General features: G+C 52.3%; 1 protein-coding gene across 2 annotated transcripts in view; it reads left to right on the top strand.

Moving 5' to 3' along the window:
- The window catches only part of ATP11A (ATPase phospholipid transporting 11A), a gene marked incomplete at both ends in the record, with an annotated part of 116464 nt that overhangs the window by 81429 nt on the left and 16617 nt on the right, over positions 1–18418 (top strand). For both annotated transcript variants that reach the window (XM_079721922.1, XM_079721923.1), the window contains 9 exons: positions 909–1106; positions 2315–2488; positions 3889–4052; positions 5746–5817; positions 6887–6960; positions 10821–10924; positions 13495–13676; positions 15398–15649; positions 16792–16966. In XM_079721922.1, the coding sequence (XP_079578048.1) occupies positions 909–1106; positions 2315–2488; positions 3889–4052; positions 5746–5817; positions 6887–6960; positions 10821–10924; positions 13495–13676; positions 15398–15649; positions 16792–16966 (1395 nt within the window). The remainder of the gene's footprint in view (positions 1–908; positions 1107–2314; positions 2489–3888; positions 4053–5745; positions 5818–6886; positions 6961–10820; positions 10925–13494; positions 13677–15397; positions 15650–16791; positions 16967–18418) is intronic.

Here is an 18418-nt window from a genome sequence, read left to right as displayed (position 1 = left end):
GAGCCTCCTTCTTTGGGTATTTGAAGAGTGAAGTTTGAAAAGGTATCGTCTTCCATCCTAGATTCATAAGGACACACCTTAAACACCTAAAACTCAGCGTGGTGACCTGTATTGTAAGAGGGGCTGAGTAGCTGCTTATTAGTGAGATACACGGTCCCTAATTAGGTAATAGGTGAATGAAAGGAGCATCTCGATGATGGGAAATTACAATAAGAATTGGTTTCCTATTTACGTAGGGGGATTTCGGCTCCTTTGTTCATATTCATCAAAAATGTTTTCCCCCAAACCAGTGTGTTAATTTGATGAAATGTCCTCTACTTAAAGCAGTACAGTCTTCTGGCTGGGCCTACTGCGTCCACCTGAGCGGTGCGCAAATCCAGACCTGGATCCACTCAGCTCAGTGCAGGGCCGTGTGCAGATCCCAACCTGGCCCCCACTTCCTTCCTGTGTTCAGTCTGGCCTCCCGTGAGACAAATGGCTCAGAAATAAAGATAAAACTATACAGAAACACCATTTGTACAGACCCCTAAATTCGGTCGTTTATCAGACTCTCGAGGGAAACTTGCAATACTCACAGTATACAGCGTCCTGCGGGCTCTCAGCTGGAGACCCACCCCCGCTCCCTGCCGTCTCTGAGTGTGACTCACAAGTGACATAATCCCCCCCCATGCGCTCCCCCCACAACCAGCAGCGCAGATGTCAGCAGCTCCTGTCCCGGGCCTGCCACGGCGCTCAAGTCGGGTGCAGGAGACAAAGCCGACGGCCCCCGCTGCCCCAGTGGTCTTTACCTTTGGGTTTGAAGCACTTGGTTTAAAAACAGCACTTGTTAAGCTGTGCCTGACTGACCCTAAGATTGGAGCCGTCGTGATGCTGGCGGGCGGCGTGGGGATCACACCGCCTTCTCTCAGTTTCTCAGAGCCTTCACGGACTTCCTGGCCTTCATGGTTCTCTTCAACTACATCATCCCCGTGTCCATGTACGTCACCGTGGAGATGCAGAAGTTCCTCGGCTCCTACTTCATCACCTGGGACGAAGAAATGTTTGACGAGGAAACGGGGGAAGGGCCTCTGGTCAACACCTCGGACTTAAACGAAGAGCTAGGACAGGTCAGGTCTCCTGCGTTGTCTTCTCTCCCTGGCCGGCCATTGGGCCCCTCGCTTTTATGTCCCAGGTTTCTAGAAGCTACGTGAGTCTTGTCACACAGGCAGACCATCAGGAGGGTCAGATGGGAACGTTTCCATTTCAGCTCATGCATCGAGGTACAACCTATACCTAGTGAAAGACGGCGGCAAAGTGGCTTTTTAACTTGATGTGACAGTGCAGGGTGCTTTGGGGTTTACAAGTTATGCAGATTCATCACAGTAACTCACTGCCGTAAGCTCATCCGTGGCCCTTCGAAGTGGTGCTGATTCTGGGTTTCAAGGGAGAGTTAGCGGTGAGCCTGCTCACAGGGGCTGCCCTCGGCTCTCCCGGCCCACTGCCCCGGTCCTCGTTGTCAGGGTGGTCAGAGTGAGACCTGAGTCTCAGTCTCGCGGGGTAAAGAGTTCAGAACCCCTCCCTGAAGCCCTGCTCCAGGCTGACGGCTCGCGGCCTGGGCTCTGCACTGGCAGCTCTTGACCTGTAAAGTGGGCGTCATAACAGGTACCTGCCCTGCGGCGTGTCCCGCGGACGGAACGTGTGGGTGGGAGCCCAGCAGGATGGGGAGAGCGTGGACTCGCTGGGACCCTCCTCCCCTCCCGGGCCCGCGGGTCTCTGATAGCCGGCGGCGGGGGCTCGGGGGGGACCCGTGTTCCCCGCAGCTCTCGAGGCGCCCACAGGGTCCGGGATCCCCACCTGCCTTCTGTTCGTCGAGATCCAGGGTTGAAACTCCGTGTAGTTTTCACACTTGCCACAGTTTTCTATCCGAGATTCTTGTCCCTTGACTTGTTTGAATTCTGTCATCTCCCAACCTTAAACGATGCTGCAGGCTTGGACCTCCCAGGCCTATGGGATAAGCTCATCCCACCCGTACCCTTGATTTTTTGGTCAGATCAGATCCAGGACCAAGCCCCCAACCCCTACCGCGTCTCTGTCTTTCCATGAGACGGAAGGAGAAAAGTGTAGAAAGTCCCCCCTTGGCCCCCGGAGCCAGGCTGTGTCCAGACGCTCGCATGTACGGAGCTTCGGGCGGGTGCGCCCAGCGTGCTCACTGTCCAGCCGGGGAGGCAGCACGGTTGGGTGAAAGCCTCGGAAATCGCTTCGTTCGGACGAGGCTGCCTTGGGGGGTCCGAGGGCCCTCGAGGGACAGCAGCTCCCAGCCGAGCCATGTCCGCAGGTGGAGTACGTGTTCACGGACAAGACGGGCACCCTCACCGAGAACAACATGGAGTTCAAAGAGTGCTGCGTGGAGGGCCACGTGTACGTGCCGCACGCCATCTGCAACGGACAGGTGCTCCCCGCCGCCGCCGCCATCGACATGATCGACGCCTCCCCGGGCGCCAGCGGGCGGGTAGGTGGCCGTGCTCCTGGCCGTGCATGCTGCTGCCACCTGTCCACGGGCGGGTCACGCGAGGGGCCAGGGGCGCCTCCTGTCCTGGGGTCCAGGACAGATGCTGCCCTCTGGCGACTCGGGGGAGAGGAGCTGTGAGTGTCCCCATCTGCACAGGTGTCCGCAGGTGCATCTGGCCGTCACATCAGGGCTGGGGCAGCTATCACCACGTGGCCAGGTGGGGAAACCGTGGACTGAGAGTAGAGGGCCCTGCAGACCATGAGTGCTCACACACGGACACACACTCGCACACAGACACAGGCGCACACACAGACACGGGCACACGTGCTCACAGACACGGGCACACACACACACAGACACGGGCACACAAGTGCTCACAGACACACACAGACACAGGCGCACACACAGACATGGGCACATGTGCTCACAGACACAGGCACACAGACACAGGCACACACGTGCTCACAGACACACAGATACAGGCACACGCATGCTCATAGACACACATTCACAGACACGGGCACACACGTGCTCACAGACACACAGATACAGGCACACGCGTGCTCACAGGCAGACACATTCACAGACGGGCACACACGTGCTCACAGACACACACAGACACGGGCACACACGTGCTCACAGACACACATCTGCACACAGACATGGACACACCTGCACACACACAAGGCACGCACATGCAGACACACACAGACACGGACACACACCAGACACACAAGGCACACACTTGCTCACATACACTCCACACACACACACACACACACACACACACTGGTTCTGTGGCTCCAGGTCTCACCCTCCCCAGGAGGGCCGTGACCCTCAGCGGCGGTCGCCCAGGAGACCGTTCCAGAAGCTTTTGTGGCTGCAGAGCCTGCATGGAGCCCCAGGGGACTGAGGTGGCCCGAGTCACCTCTGCTTCAGTGGCCTTTTGAGAGCCGGTGTGCGTGTGCCTCTGGTGGTGCAGAAACGGCCTCTTCACCCCCGAGCCTCGGGGGAGGGTCAGGTGGTCTGTGGCCTTGCGGGGCGTCCCACCTGCCTCAGCTACCCACCTGGCCTGCGCGAGGCCAGCCCAGCCCTTCTTGACCCCCTCAGTCTCGGTCACACCCCAGGGCGCGGGACGGCTTCCGGGAACCCGGGGATCGCAGGCCCGTCTCTTCTTGTGGCCTTGAACCCGCTGCCTCCCTGAGGTCCGTGTCCATCTTCGTCTGGACCGCAAGAGCGGAGGAAAGGCAGCCGGATTCCGCTGCCACCGCCAGAGGTGGAACTAAGACTCCCTGACCCCCAGGGCTGCAGGCCCGGCGTTGTTATTTACCGTCTTCTGTTTGGTCTCCTTGTTTTGAGCGGGTGTGCCATAGAGTTGTGGGTTTGTGCTGCATTTGTAGGAGAGGGAAGAGCTGTTTTTCCGGGCCGTCTGTCTGTGCCACACCATCCAGGTGAAGGACGACGACGAGGTGGACGGGCCCAGGAAGTCGCCAGACTCAGGGAAGCGCTGCGCGTACATCTCGTCCTCGCCTGACGAGGTGGCTCTGGTCGAAGGCATCCAGAGGTGCGTCTCTGGTCCCGGATGCGAGGGGGGTGCGGGACCTCTCCACCCCGACCACAGGCTCGTCCTGGAAGCATCCTGTGTTTGGAGTGTTCTGCTGAGAGGGCGGTCACTGCCTCTGTGCTCAGGGCTTCCCCCTGATTCCCACAGTGGTGCACGCAGGTCCCTCCTGCTGTCTCAGATGGGTGGTTTTTCCTCCTAACTTCTGCAGTAACTTAGAGGACATTCCAAATAGTCACAGGCTTTTAAAGATGCCAACAGTCTTGGAATCCCTTTATGACAGGTCTTCCTCATCCATCCTAGAGAATTGATGCCCAGAGAGATATCAAGCAACTTCCCCAAAGTCACACAGCATGGAAAGGGTGATACTGGGTGCTGGGGTTCTCTCACTGCTCACTTCCCATGTGTCCTATTGTGCTAACTCCACCTCCTTCGAGATCTTGTTATTGGGAGTTTTTGCTGCCTCATGACATGGGGTTGTAAGCAAACACTTAGAAAAATACTTTTTTCCAGACACATGGCATAATTTTCGTCAGGGAAAATGTTTTTCCATTCTCACAGCTTACGACCCTGACTTAATACTGAAGGTGCAGGATTTATACTGTACAGCACAGGGAACTAACCCAATATTTTATAGTAACTTGTAATGGAATATAATCTGCAAAAAGAACTGAATCACAGTGCTGTACAACTGAAACTACAACAATATTGTAAATCAACTATCTTTCCATTTAAAAAGTGCTAAAGGCCAGGCTCACCTTCGCCTTTTGCTGCCGTAGTGAGTGGGCGCCAGGCACCTCTCCTCTACTTGGAGCCATGTTTTTGTTGTTGGCTAAACTATGTGTTTTTCCCATGCAATGTGAAAGTGACATCGGGTATGTACATCGTGTCACCACAGACCTTTATTCGATGTACAAATTCACACATACGTAGGTGAGAGTTCTTGAATCGAGATTTCTCTCTCCTTGGAAAATGAGTGTTCAGGAATCAAGGCGCATTCAGTCATAGAGATCACCCTCCAAGCAGCCTCTCCTTCAGCCTGCCAGCTCCTGCCAGGTCAGCGGGACCCTGTCCCCATGGTCCCATAGTGTCTTCCTAATATGATCAGGGCTGTTGCCGTGTTAGCGTATGTCTCCACCTCCACGTCCCGGAAGCTCCTTGAGTCCAGAAGCCAGGCCCAGTGGCTCTTTCCCATCCCAGCCTGGGCCCGCGTGGGCAGAGCCCTCACACGTGCTGGTGCAGGAGGGGCTGTTACAGCGGAAGTGCCCCGTGGCCCGTTGGTTGAACGGGGCTATAGTTTCCTCATCAGTAAAATGGAGCGTCTGCCTGGAGATTGACGGGCTCCCAGAGTCCTTCCAGTTCTGACGTGGTAACCAACCTCTAAGCAGCCCCACTGATCAGTAGAGACAGGGACCAATCCTCAGACCTGCTGCCGTCCATACCCGCCAGTAAGAAGGCAGCTAATTGGCGTGTGGTGCGCCAAACGGTTGGGTGAGTCGACATTCCCTGGGCTCTTGGAGCATGTTCTGAGACAGTGCTATAATTTCCCGACTTGACAAGGCAGTTTACAGCCTCTTTTTCTGGAAGCATTTCTTTTTCAAAAGGAGAGCTTTCCCAAAGTGTAAAATGGAAACATGCTATGAAGGAGGACCATCAGGGTCCACATTAACTCCCAGGTATGTCTTCTCCTCTGCAGATTGGGCTTCACGTACCTGAGGCTGAAGGACAATTACATGGAGCTGCAAAACAGGGACAATGACATTGAGAGGTGAGAACCTGCCTGGTCGGGACGGTAGCACAGGGCTGTCTTTACAGAGCTCTTTCCTGGAGAAAAGACCAAGTTCTCTGCACTCCATCCATCACTGATTTTCCCTCTTCCCCGTAACCACCCCAAGAATGTCACCGAAACGCCTGGAGAAGTTGAGTCGGACGGTTAGAGGAGAAGTTGGGTGGCGGTGTGCCTTCAGACAGGCTGGGGTTAAGCCACACATTGTCAGTTTTACTGCAGGAGTTGACAAAGCTTCTAGTACATTCTGACACCCCCAAGGCCGAGCTCTGACTCCCCACGAGAGGGCCAATGTAAGCCCTTCCCCCGGGAGTGGCCCTGGAATTCTGTGTTCTCAGAGCAGGTTCCCAGTCCGTGGAGCACGGGGTCCTATAGAAACACTGAGCCGTAGCCTTGGAGGGACTAGATGGACGGGGGATGTTTCACTTTCCATATCGACTCTTAGGGACCATCTAGTCTAAAACTGCTGCTCCCAGAGACAAATGGCATGTTTTGATTTTGACTCAGAGGATGGGGTCATCCATCTCTCCTTGCTAAATAAACATCAATGGGCAGTTACGGATATGGCACACGTGGCAAAGAATGTAAGATTAGGTGGTGATGGTCTCAGAAGAGCTGGATTTTACATTTTTGCTCTTAAGAAAAATAAACTCCCAGGCTGCGGAGGTGGTGCGCCCCTCGACTCCAGAACGGCTGCTGGGCCCCAGGCCCACCAGGTCATCTGGGGCTCCTCCTGCAAGCGCTCGGGGCCTCTGGGCGCCATGGGGTCACCCCTGGGAGGGCAGGGACACTGCTGTCCGGCTTCTGGTTTCCACCTGGAAAGGCGAGTGAGAGCGCCCCTGAGGCCATAACCGCCGCCCGGTGCTCCAGGACCCCCAGGAGCCAGCTTGTGGGCCAGCGGGGCCGGCGCAGCCTCACGGCCACCTAGGCTGACAACCCCCTTGCTCTTTTAGGGACTGAGAAGCACGCAGGGAAGGGTCAGTAGTCACCCCGATGTAATGAGACGTGGAGCCGGATGATAGTAAAAGCAATATTTCAATCTCTTTTTCAGGTTCGAATTGCTGGAAATTTTGAGCTTTGACTCAGTAAGAAGGAGAATGAGTGTAATTGTCAAATCTGCCACAGGTAGAAATTTCTTTCCCTTTGGTTTCTTAAATGATACAGTGTGTCTGTGTTTTACTCTGATGGCTAAATTCTATAGGAGCTTTAAGGTTTTAACTGTTCTCTTTTTTTAAAGCATGGATAAACCACCACTAACCCCTCAACCTCAGGCCCCATTTGTCCCCAAGCCTCTTAGGCTGAGGTTTAGTCACCTTTGGTTTTTCCCCCGAGGGAAAGTCCTGTGACTCATCCCCGGGGCTCTGAACTCCCCTCAGTTTACGCACGCCACAGCCTGTCTCCTGGGTCCCCACCTGCAGACCCCGCCCAGGCGTCTGCGACCACGTCCTTCTGGAGCCCTCGTGTACTCGCAGTCCTTGCCGGGCCTCCTGGGCTCGTGTCCTTGATGGAAACAGGCAGCCGCCCCTCCAGCTCTTCTCATGGAGGCCCTGAGCTGCCTCTCAGCTTTCCTTCCCAGGCCACCCCCCAGGGTACACCACCTGGGCTTTTCCACCTGGAGGCCCTCCGCCTGGCAGGGCTTTTCCACCTGGAGGCCCTCTACCTGGTCTGGACTTTTCCACCTGGAGGCCCTCAACCTGGTCTGGACTTTTCCACCTGGAGGCCCTCTGCCTGGCAGGGCTTTTCCACCTGGAGGCCCTCTGCCTGGCAGGGCTTTTCCACCTGGAGGCCCTCCGCCTGGCAGGGCTTTTCCACCTGGAGGCCCTCTGCCTGGCAGGGCTTTTCCACCTGGAGGCCCTCTTGCTCACGTGCAGCTCTCCCAGGACACCTCCACAGCCACCTGTAGGAAGCCTTCCTGGTTTCCTTCTGCCCTTGCGGGGCTGCAGATGTCCTGAATGCAGAACCACACTTTCTCGACAGTGTGCCCAGCACAGCACTGCTGAGTGTTCGGTGAGCACTGCTGGGTTCCGTTTACTAACGTGTTGTCACCTGGCATCTTACCAAGAGACGTGGCGTCTTACTCTTTTTCGTTTCTTAAAACTAGACCGCACTAGGCTATGTTTTTCTCTTTGGAAACTTGCCTGGAGAGCAACCAAACAAAGCTGCTGCCCTGAACCTAAACAGCCTCAGCCTAAAGTATGACCTGGAGAGCTCCACGTCGGCAGTGTCCTAGCACTCAGGTCGAGCGGATTTCATTTCCACAAAGTGAGTTCCCTTAACAGGGCTGCTTGAGCCTCCTTCGATGGGACCGGAAATGCCTTATTTTGTCTCCCAAGCCGGTTGAGGACATCGGGGGGTTGCTGAAGGCCCACCCTTGAGCCAGGCCCTGCGAACTGCGCTCCGCAAGCTGGAGCACTTGGGCGTCTCGGAGCTGGCGCTCGGATCCGCGTGGCTCCCTCGCCTCCGAAGCAGGCTGTCAGACGTGGCGGCTCCACCAACGAGCCTTGCACCAGTGAGCGCCGTGGACATCAAGTCTTTATGTAAATGCTGCCCCGAATACGTGGCCACAGGGGCAGCAGGACACGGGAAGCACACGGCCCGTCACGTTTGGAGATGAGTCCCCGGGGCGGGTGCCCCCTCTGCTGCGCGCCGGCCAGCGCTGGGGTCCATCCAGGATGAAGGCGTTCAGCCACGCAAGGTCCCACCATCAGTCTTTCTCTCTTGTGACTTTCCCCGATACAAACGTGCATCATGCTTGAGACAGTCCGTGAGCCGGCAGTCGTGGCCACAGCCTCGGGAAGCAATGCGTCAGCTGGTCACAGACCATCTTCTCCCCCTTTGCACGTTCTCCTGACCCGCCCCACACAGCGCAGGAACCGAGGTGTGGACCGTGGAATCTTCATGAACAGCGACACTTCCCGTCAGAAGGAGCGTGGCTCGGCCTGGAGCAGCCGCTGGGTCACGCGAAGGACTTACATCCTCGGCGCTCGCACCGCTAGAAACCCCTTCCTGGAGGGGGAGGCTGGGCCATCAGAACCCTGCAAGGCAGCAGTGAATTCTCAGAGACGTTGAATATTTAACTAAACAAGTTGTTCTCTAAGTAGTAATACCTCCCCGGAGATGACCCTAAAGGCACTGATTTACAGCCTCGTGGGCGGGACAGAGACCAGAGCCTCTGCAGCCTTGAGCTTCTGAGGATTATCCCCAAGAAGCCACTGCAGCCGTGGAGCCACCCAGGTCCCACGGCGCTTGACGTGGGCCACAGTCACCTCACCTGTGTGTTTGCACTGCTCTGGAGTTCTAACTTCTTATTCGTTTACAAACTGGAAAAGCAGGTCTACAGCTGGGGCCCAATACTCTCTGCTCGTGTCCTTTGCAAGTTAAATGTTGCCTTCCACTCCAGATGTTTTCACGTCAGAGGCTCTGCTTGACCAAGTCTTTAGGCTGAACATGTCCCACGTCTACGGCAGGTACAGAGGGATGACAGATTGAGATAGTAGAAAATTTAAGTCACTCACAGGCCATTACTTGGAGTCATCTGTGATTTTTCCAGAAAAAGAATTACTGTTCAAGAAGGTATCACCACTCAGAATTGTCTGGACCACAAAACTTGTTTTATCCTATATCTGATGCCGTACGTACAAGCATTGCCTAGAAGTCATGGCTGGTGCTGGGCACGGATTCTGCCGTCAGGCTGGCGGGCACGTGACCAGGACTCTTGGGTCACGGTCTGAGGGTGTGCAGGCTTCTCCTGAGGATTGGACTCACTGCTCAGATTCCCACTGGGGGCAGCGGCCATGCTACCGCTTCTTTCCCAGCTCAGCCCCACGTGTCGCCTCCGCATGCCTGCGACACACACTGCAGACGCCATCCTTCCTGGCCGTAGGTTGACGTTGCCCTGGGTTTAGTTCCAGGACTTCTGTGAGCATGAACCAGGCCGTGTTTTAAGTGTTTCGCTCTGTATTTTGCAGAAGATAGTTCTTTCTGGGACCAAGGACAGAGCCACCCACGGTGGGCTCCGATGCTGCCCCTGAGTTCACTGGCCCTTGTCCGGATCCCCGTGTGGACCACCGGTTCTGGGTGCCCCAGCCCCCACCCCAGCACTGGGCCCCCTCCTCTCGGCGCCTCCTGGTGCCCTGGGTATGGCTCCCAGGTTTCGGCTCCCAGGTTTCCTTCCCGCGGGCCGTCAGCGTCTTGGGTTTCCAGGGAGCCACCCCAGGCCGGGGCTCGGTGTTCGTGATTTCTGTCTGATGACAAGTGCTGAACAGACCCCGGTCCCAGCGGCAGTGCCCCCTCTCCAGCCCTGCAGCTGCTGTGACAAGCCCCTCAGTGCTTCCGCAGCAGAGAGCCACGTGGTTTGCAGGCCAGAAGAGTCCTCGAGAAAGAGGAGCCCCGATGCCAGCAGCCTGTGGGTCAGCGCGGGCGCCCGCAGTTTTGTCCGAGCCGAGAGCTTCCCGACCCGTCTGGAAGGGAAAACCTTTCACCTCGAGCGGGGAGGAGCGTGCACCCCCAGCACTGAGATGTGTAAAGTGACCAGGGCAGTAGGTGTGGGGAGAATCGTTCGACAGATGCTTCTCGTCACTCTTGGTCACGCCCGGTATCCCAGCATCTTGTTACCCCGTTTGGGGCCGGCCACGCCCTCTGCGTCCGTACTCCTCCCTGGTCCCGAGGGCATTCGTCCCTCACTCACATCCTTGCCAGGGAGCAGGCGGAAGTGACAGCATGAAGGTCGGCCGCCCAGGAGCCAGTTTCGTTCCTGGTCCCTGACTTTCCTGAGATTCTGGGCTTGTCGGAATAAAACGAGGCTTTGTGAGGCGATCTGTAGCTTTGACGTTTTCCTGATCTTACAGGTTAACTGGTCAGTCGACATCTCCACGACAGTCTCAGCGCTGGTACCCCTGGTTTTGTTTTTAATAAAAGCGTCATTTGAAAAATAATTTAGTCTACCCCACAGAGTGATTAAATGAAAATCTTTTCTCGTTTTCTAGGAGAAATTTATCTGTTTTGCAAAGGAGCAGATTCCTCAATATTTCCCCGAGTGATAGAGGGCAAGGTGGACCAGATCCGATCCCGAGTGGAGCGCAACGCAGTGGTGAGATGCGGGCGGCGGCCTCACGCCTCTTCTCCCTCGTGGGGGGCACGTTCCTGCTGGGTGCCCCGTGTGCACGCCGCGGGAAGCCTGGCCACGTGCCCTTGGGCGGGCACCACCCTCCGCAGCCCTCTGCTGGTGTTTGGGGGTGAGGGCGTCCAGAATAGCAAGCACATTGTGATGGCCTTGAAGAAAATAGATCTTTATCCTGAGGACTTCCAGTGATTGGCGCTTAATGCTTTCCCCTGTGACCTGTTTGGTTTTCTTCTCACATTTTGTTCTGAAGTGAGTGCTCAGTCTGTTCTAGGCTCATCCGAGTTCTTACATCATCAGAGCTTCGTTCCATTTTGTGGCTGAAAAATATTCCATCGTGTGGATGCGCTCTATGTGCCACACTGTGTTTATCCGTCATCTGTTGGTGGGCACTTGGGTTGTTTCCACCTTTTGGCCACTGGGAACAATGCCGCTGTGAACATGGGTGCGCTTGTATCTGTCTGAGTTCCTTTGATTATGTACCTAGGAGTGGGATGGCTGGGTCACCTGGTAATTCCAATATGTTTCACTTTTTAAGGAAATGCCAGACTGTTCCCCAGAGGCTGCACCATTTCGCATCCCCACCAGTAGTGCGCGAGGGTTTCAGTTCCTCCACCTCTTTGTCAACACTTGTTATTTTCCATTTTTGTTAACTATAGTCACCCTGGTTAGGTATGAAGTGGTAACTCATTATGGTTTTTATTTGCATTTCCCTAATGACTGAAGATGTTGACCACCTTTTTATGTGCTTATTGACCATTTGTATATCTTCTTTGCAGAAATGCTTATTCAGGTTTTTTGCCCATTTTTTAATCAGGTTTTTTTTCTTGTTGAATTGTAGGAGTTCTTTATATATTCAGAATACTAACACCTTATCAGATGTATGAACTGCAGATATTTTCTCCCAGTCTGTAGGTTGTCTATCACTCTCTTGATAGTATCCTTTGATGCACAAAAGTTTTTAATTTTAATCAAGTCCAATTTATTTTTTTGTTGTGGCCTGTGCTTTTAGTGTCATATTTAAGAAACTGTTGTCAAATCCAAGATCATAATTTTTCCCTATGTTTTTTTCTTTTTTCTGAGAGTTTTATAATGTAGCACTTATATCCAGGTCTTTGATCCATTTAGAGTTAATTTTGTGTGTGGGGGACAGATAAGGGTCCAGCTTCACTCTTTCACATATGGATGGCCGCTTGTGTCAGGACCATTGGTTGAACAAGACTGTTCTTTCCCTGTTGGATGGTCTTGGCATCCTTGTCAAAAATCACTGGGCCACATGTGCAACTGTTCATTTTTGAGCTCTCAGTTCTGTTCCATTGGTCTATGTCTGTCTTTACGCTGGGACCACACCGTTTTGGTTACTTGTCCCTTTCCGGTGAGTTTTGAAACCAGGAAACGTGAGTCCGTCCTCCAGCCTCGTTCTTCTTTTACAAGATTGTGGTCTACTCTGCGTCGCTTGAGATTCCACATGAATTTTAGGGTGGGTTTTCCCATTCCCACAAGAATGCCGTTGGAGTTTTGATAGGGGTTGTTCTGAACCTGTAGATCACTTTGGGTGGTGTTGTCATCGTGGGATATTAAGTCTTACAATCTATGGACACAGGATGCCTGTCTGTTTACTTAGATCTTCTATGATTTCTTTCAGCAACATATTGTAGTTTTTAGTCTATGAATCTTTCACCTCCATGGTTTAACTCATTCTTGGGTATTTTATTCTTTTTGATGCTATTGAAAGTGGTATTGTTTTCTTAATTTCCTTTTTGGATTGTTCATAGTTAGTGTATAGAAATGCAACTGCTCTTTGTGTGTTGACTTTGTATTCTGCACCTTTACTGAATTTGTCTTTTAGTTCCAACAATTTTTTTTTTCGGTGGTGGAATCCTTAGAGTTTTCTACATATAAGATCCTATCATCTAAGAACAGAAATAACTTATTTCTTCCTTTCCAACTTGATACCTTTTTCTTTCTTGCCTGATTGCTCTGGTTAAGATTTCTGGTACCATGTTGAATAGAAGTGGCAAAGGCAGCCATCCTTGTCTTCTTCCTGATCTTAGGGAGAAAGTTTTCAATCCTTCCCCGTTGAGTATGATGCTAGCTATGAGTTTTCATATATGGCTTTTATCAGGTTGAGGAAGTTCCCTTCTATCCTAGTTTACTGAGTGGTTTTATCATGAAAAGGTGTCGGGTTTTGTCAGATGCTTTTTTGCATCTGTTGAGATGATCATGTGAGTTTTTCTCCTTTGTTCTATTTATGTCATATATTACATTGATTGGTTTTCATATGTTGAATCACCCTTGCATCATCGCCAGGATAAATCCCTCTTGGTCATGTATATAATCCTTCGGACATACTGTTAGATTCAGTTTTAAGGTGGATATGCTTCAGTTGCAAATGACCAGCCCTTTGAGGGTGGGTTGGTTTCTCGTTCTCTGGTTAGTCACTCTAGCTGGAGAAGGAGGGGTGTCAGGAAAGCTTTGGGAAGTGATATTCAGCAAAGTGACCCTCGAGTTCACGTTAAGTGCTGCTTTGTGTCCTGCAGGAGGGGCTTCGGACCTTGTGCGTTGCCTACAAAAGGCTCATCCAAGAAGAATATGAAGGCATCTATAAGCTGCTGCATGCTGCCAAAGTGGCGCTTCAAGATCGGGAAAGGAAATTAGCAGAAGCCTATGAGCAAATAGAGAAAGACCTTATCCTGCTCGGTGCGACGGCCGTGGAGGATCGGTAAAGGCTCGCTGTGCTTGTCTTCAGAAATAATAATGTTGCAGTGGGGCAGCAGGGGCTACAGGGGCGCTTCGGGAGGAGCCCCACAGCTGGTGTCAGCCGCACTGGTGAACGCGTCAGGACTGGGCAGGCCGCTTGGTTGCCTAGGGTAATAGGACGGGGGGTCAGCCTGTGCTGTTGTGATGTTTGACTTTCCACGAATAAAAGGCCTGAAAGTCACCCTTCCCCAGAAGAAACCAGAAATGGTCAGCATTTTCACACCATATTATGAATAGTCAAGCTACAAGGCTATGTTGTTCAATTATTCCTTAGAATGGAATCAATAACTAATCTGTTCCTAAATTTGTCACTAGTTCTTTCCAAATACAAGTGTAAACATTTTAGATCTTAACACTCTCAGTGTTTTTGTCATCACTCATTGAAGGAATTGAAAATAATGAAGTAGAATATTGCAAAAACTGACAATAATAGCTGGTAAAATTCCTGGGTCCTTGGAGGAACTGGGGAGAAGGGAAGGCTCTTAAGGGTGGAGGGATCCTTGCCTGCAGAGCTGAGGACCCTCACAGGGGTCCTGGGAGCTGATGCACCCGGGGGGAGCTGGCACCTCAGGACATTGAGAGTAGATCCCTGGGGGTGGGGTGGAGGGGAGGGGTTGAAGTGATGATATTTGATTACAAATTATTTCTTTGAAATCTCTAGCCAACATCTTTACAGACCACTCTGGGCCTCGGTTTCCTTTTTGCAAAAAAGGATGAAATGAGAGATGGTTTTTCTGTCTCTAGAATAGTACGATGACATCATCTCCAGACCTGACGTAGGAAGTTTATCCCAGAATCTAACCAGATGGTTCCAGTCAGAATCCAGATCCTTTCCTCGCCTTTCACTCAGCACTGGACAGAAATACATCACTGACACACATCTATCGAAAACTAAGACTCTGAAATCTAGAAAACACAGCAGGCCCCCAAATGAGGCAGACATGGTTTTGATGCCAGACTTCCACGGATGGCAAGACAGCCTGACCAAGATCAAGAGGGCCGTTTGTCCTCAGACGTGTTTTGTGAGCTCTGCAGGCTTTGGGTTTTCTACACGTAGACCAGGACCCTAACACAGTCCTCACTCATCCTGTAAGGTTTTGGCAAAGACAAAACGTCGCAGGCAAGTGCTTCCTGCAGCATCTGGTGCGGGGCGAGCCTGTGATGCCCATCAGCCGGTCCCAGAGCCACAACTGGCATTTCACGTTCTTTAGGGGAACCTGGGCTCCAATTTGATACGTGGCAAAATTAGAACAGTTTATGCCCAAAGAAAAGGTGGTGAGTGTCACCTCTTTTCCAGGCCCCTTTTTTCCCTGGTTAAGACTTTTTTGGTTGGTGGTATGACGGGCCTTCTTATAATAGCGTAAAATCCTCTCTAAGTAGTAAGTCCCACCAGGCAGAAAACTGTGTGCTCGGCAACTGTTACTTGTACAAGATGCCGTTTTGTTTCTTAATATTTTATCCCTGTGGATTTTCTGGTATTACGAAGTGTTTTGTTGTAAAAAGTTAATACACAGCTGTAACCAGCTTCAGGTCCTTTACAGTAAATCACAAGCCAGCACCGCGGTGCTTTTTAACTTGGGGGCAAAAAACTGCAACAGCTTAGTAGATCACAAGTTCTTGGAATTCGACACTTTGGTTTGCTGTGTCCACGCTGACATGTGTGTGTTGCCCCCCGCCCCCCAGGCTGCAGGAGAAGGCGGCCGACACCATCGAGGCCCTGCAGAAGGCGGGCATCAAGGTGTGGGTGCTCACGGGTGACAAGATGGAGACAGCGGCCGCCGCCTGCTATGCCTGCAAGCTCTTCCGCAGGACCACGCAGCTGCTCGAGGTCACCACCAAGAGGCTGGAGGAGCAGAGTCTGCACGACGTGCTCTGCGAGCTGAGCAAGACCATCCTGCACTGCAGCGCTAGCCTGACCCGGGACAACATCTCAGGGTAGGCGGGGCGTTTGCAGAGGGACTGGGCAAGCTCCGTGGGCAGGGCCGTGGCCTCAGCTCCCTTGTGCGGATGTGGTCCCGTCCTCTGGCCTCTAACAGCATCCCGTGGTCGGGACCATGACCAGAGCTATTTCTCTTTAGCAACTGTGACGTGCCTTTTTGTACCAGAGCGGTGTGTGTGTGTGTGTGTGTGTGTGTGTGTGTGTGTGTGTCTGTGTGCGTGCTCACTTGCAGACTGCTGGCTGAGGATGCAAAGAGACTTGATTCATGGATTTACAAAATATCGTGCATGGGTTGATTCCCATCTGCTTCTACGACACTTGGGGGCTGTATCGTGGATTCCTCTGGGCATCTGCCAGAGCAGGAGGGAGACGTGACTCATGCATGGTCGTTTGTCGATTAAGACAAAACAGTGTATGCCCCACAGTTGTTTTTTCCAAGAATATTCACCAGCTTATTCACATTTTATCAGTGCTGTCCTTGCTGGTATTAGATGCATGATCTAAGATTAGATTTCATTTGAATCATTTCAAATTTTCATTAACTTAGGTAAAGCAAAGGCAGCTCTCTAATCATATGTGAATTTAAAATTATTCATTTATAAATAGTACAACGATATTTCCCTTTGCCCTATCTGCAGAATTCCTTTTGGGGATTAGAGATAGTCCTTGTCATTTTGAAACCCAGCAAAGAGAAATATTACGACCATGTTCTTTTCAAGTCAGGTCACCTGGGCAGAGGAGCACGGAGGTATTAGTTGTAACAGTAAAGACTGTGGTTGGCTGAGGTGGCCAGGCAGTTCGGGAGTGAAGGCCGATCTCTTCGATAGCGGGATAAATGCCCTCCTTCTGTTGTCAAGAAGCACCAGAACGCGCCCAGGAGTCCACAGTTGTGACCGTTGTTTGCTTTGCCTCAGTGAAATGAGAACGTTTAATTCACACACAATTTTAAAATGTAATCAAAGGCCTTACAGCCACTGATCTAGACACTGTGTTATTATTGACAAAACAAGGAAAACCAGGTTCTTAGTCGTTGATCCTGAACGTGCAGCATCTGTAGACATCCCAGAAAAGCACATGGTCTTCTCAAACCTCTGGATTTAGTTACTGAGTAATTTCTCTGGTTTCTGTGACCTAACAGACTCTCAACCGACATGCAGGACTACGGTTTAATTATTGATGGCGCCGCGCTGTCCTTGATAATGAAGCCACGTGAGGACGGGAGCTCCAGCCACTACCGAGAGCTCTTCCTGGACATCTGCCGGAACTGCAGCGCCGTGCTCTGCTGCCGGATGGCGCCCCTGCAGAAGGCCCAGGTCCGCCGCCCTCCAGGAACCAGCTGGGGATCCTGGGGGGAAGGGGGTTACGTAGTGAGAGCCATTCATGAGCCCTTACAGCCGCTGGGGTTTTTTTCAAAATCTAGCAAAGCACCTCCTTTTAAAAATGGAAACAAAAATGATAGAAAGTGAAACGTGAGACTTACTTTGCTCGCTGTGATTATTAAGTGTTGATGGAATCAAATGGATGGCCCTTCCGGGTACAGGGACCGAGGGAGATGTTCGTCCCACCTCTCACGTAAACAGAACTGTATCAAGGAGGTAGAGGCGTCTGTAAGAGTCTGTACGGAAGCTGGGAGGGAGGCAGCTGCAGTCGAGCACCTACTGTGTGCCGATCGCTGAGGCAGGTGCGAACCCACCGACCCTCACGGTAACCCTTGAGGCGAGGGAGGCTGTGCTGATTTTAGGAATGAAGTACCTAAGACACAGGAAATCGGGCGAACCTGCCTGGAGGGATGATTTGGAAAGTGGCCGTCCGAACCGGCTTCCACTCTGTCGGACTCCGAACTCACGTCCCGCCCATTGCACCACACTCTTGTGGAAACATCCCCTGACGTGTGTTTTTTTCTTAATTTTTTTTGGGGGGGGGCTGCGTTGGGTCTTCGTTGCAGTGCGCAGGCTTCTCATTGCGGTGGCTTCTCGTTGTGGAGCACGGGCTCTAGGCGCACGGGCTTCAGTAGTTGTGGCTCGAGGGCTCTAGAGCGCAGGCTCAGTAGTTGTGGATCATGGGCTCTAGAGCGCAGGCTCAGTAGTTGTGGCGCACGGGCTTAGTTGCTCCGCGGCGCGTGGGATCTTCCTGGACCAGGGCTCGAACCCCTGTCCCCTGCGTTGGCAGGCGGATTCTTAACCACTGTGCCACCAGGGAAGCCCCCTGTTGTGTGTTTTTAAATATTTTTTTAAAGCATATGGGATACGAACGTGAGCATGTGTGCCTTTCTGGTGTTGGTAAACCTAAAACGGTCCCAGTTCTGTAAACCACATTTTAGATAAGGGAGACCATTTTCTCTTGAGTTGCTCATGAAGGGAACTGTCAGCTTCTCAGACTGACCTAGTGCTTAAGGTAAAATACTGAACACCACATGCAAAGGGGTCATTTTTAGCGTCCTTGCATGCGTCCTACACTGACCTGCCACGTGACAGTGTCACTAAGCATAAAACACCAGCATCGCCCTGGGGTGATTCTCAGTGAAGAGACGCAGACTCAAGAACTCATGTACATTCCGTGTGGGATACAAATGGTTTTATTCCTCACTGTCCCTCTTGAGTGTGTGACTCTGCGTAAACCCTGTATAGTGACGTCCAGAACAGAACTAAGGGTGTCGTTTGGTCTTCACATGTTACTTGGTAGTTCTTTTAGGTTCTTAACTGACTTCTGCAAACTTTTATACCAATTAGCGTCTCAGTCTTGAAACAAGAAGACAATCCACACAT

Source organism: Hyperoodon ampullatus (genome assembly GCF_949752795.1).
Source record: "Hyperoodon ampullatus genome assembly, chromosome: 16".
NCBI lineage: Eukaryota > Metazoa > Chordata > Mammalia > Artiodactyla > Ziphiidae > Hyperoodon > Hyperoodon ampullatus.
The sequence above is the reverse complement of the archived record's forward strand: the minus strand, read 5'-3'. Positions and strand labels throughout refer to the sequence as shown.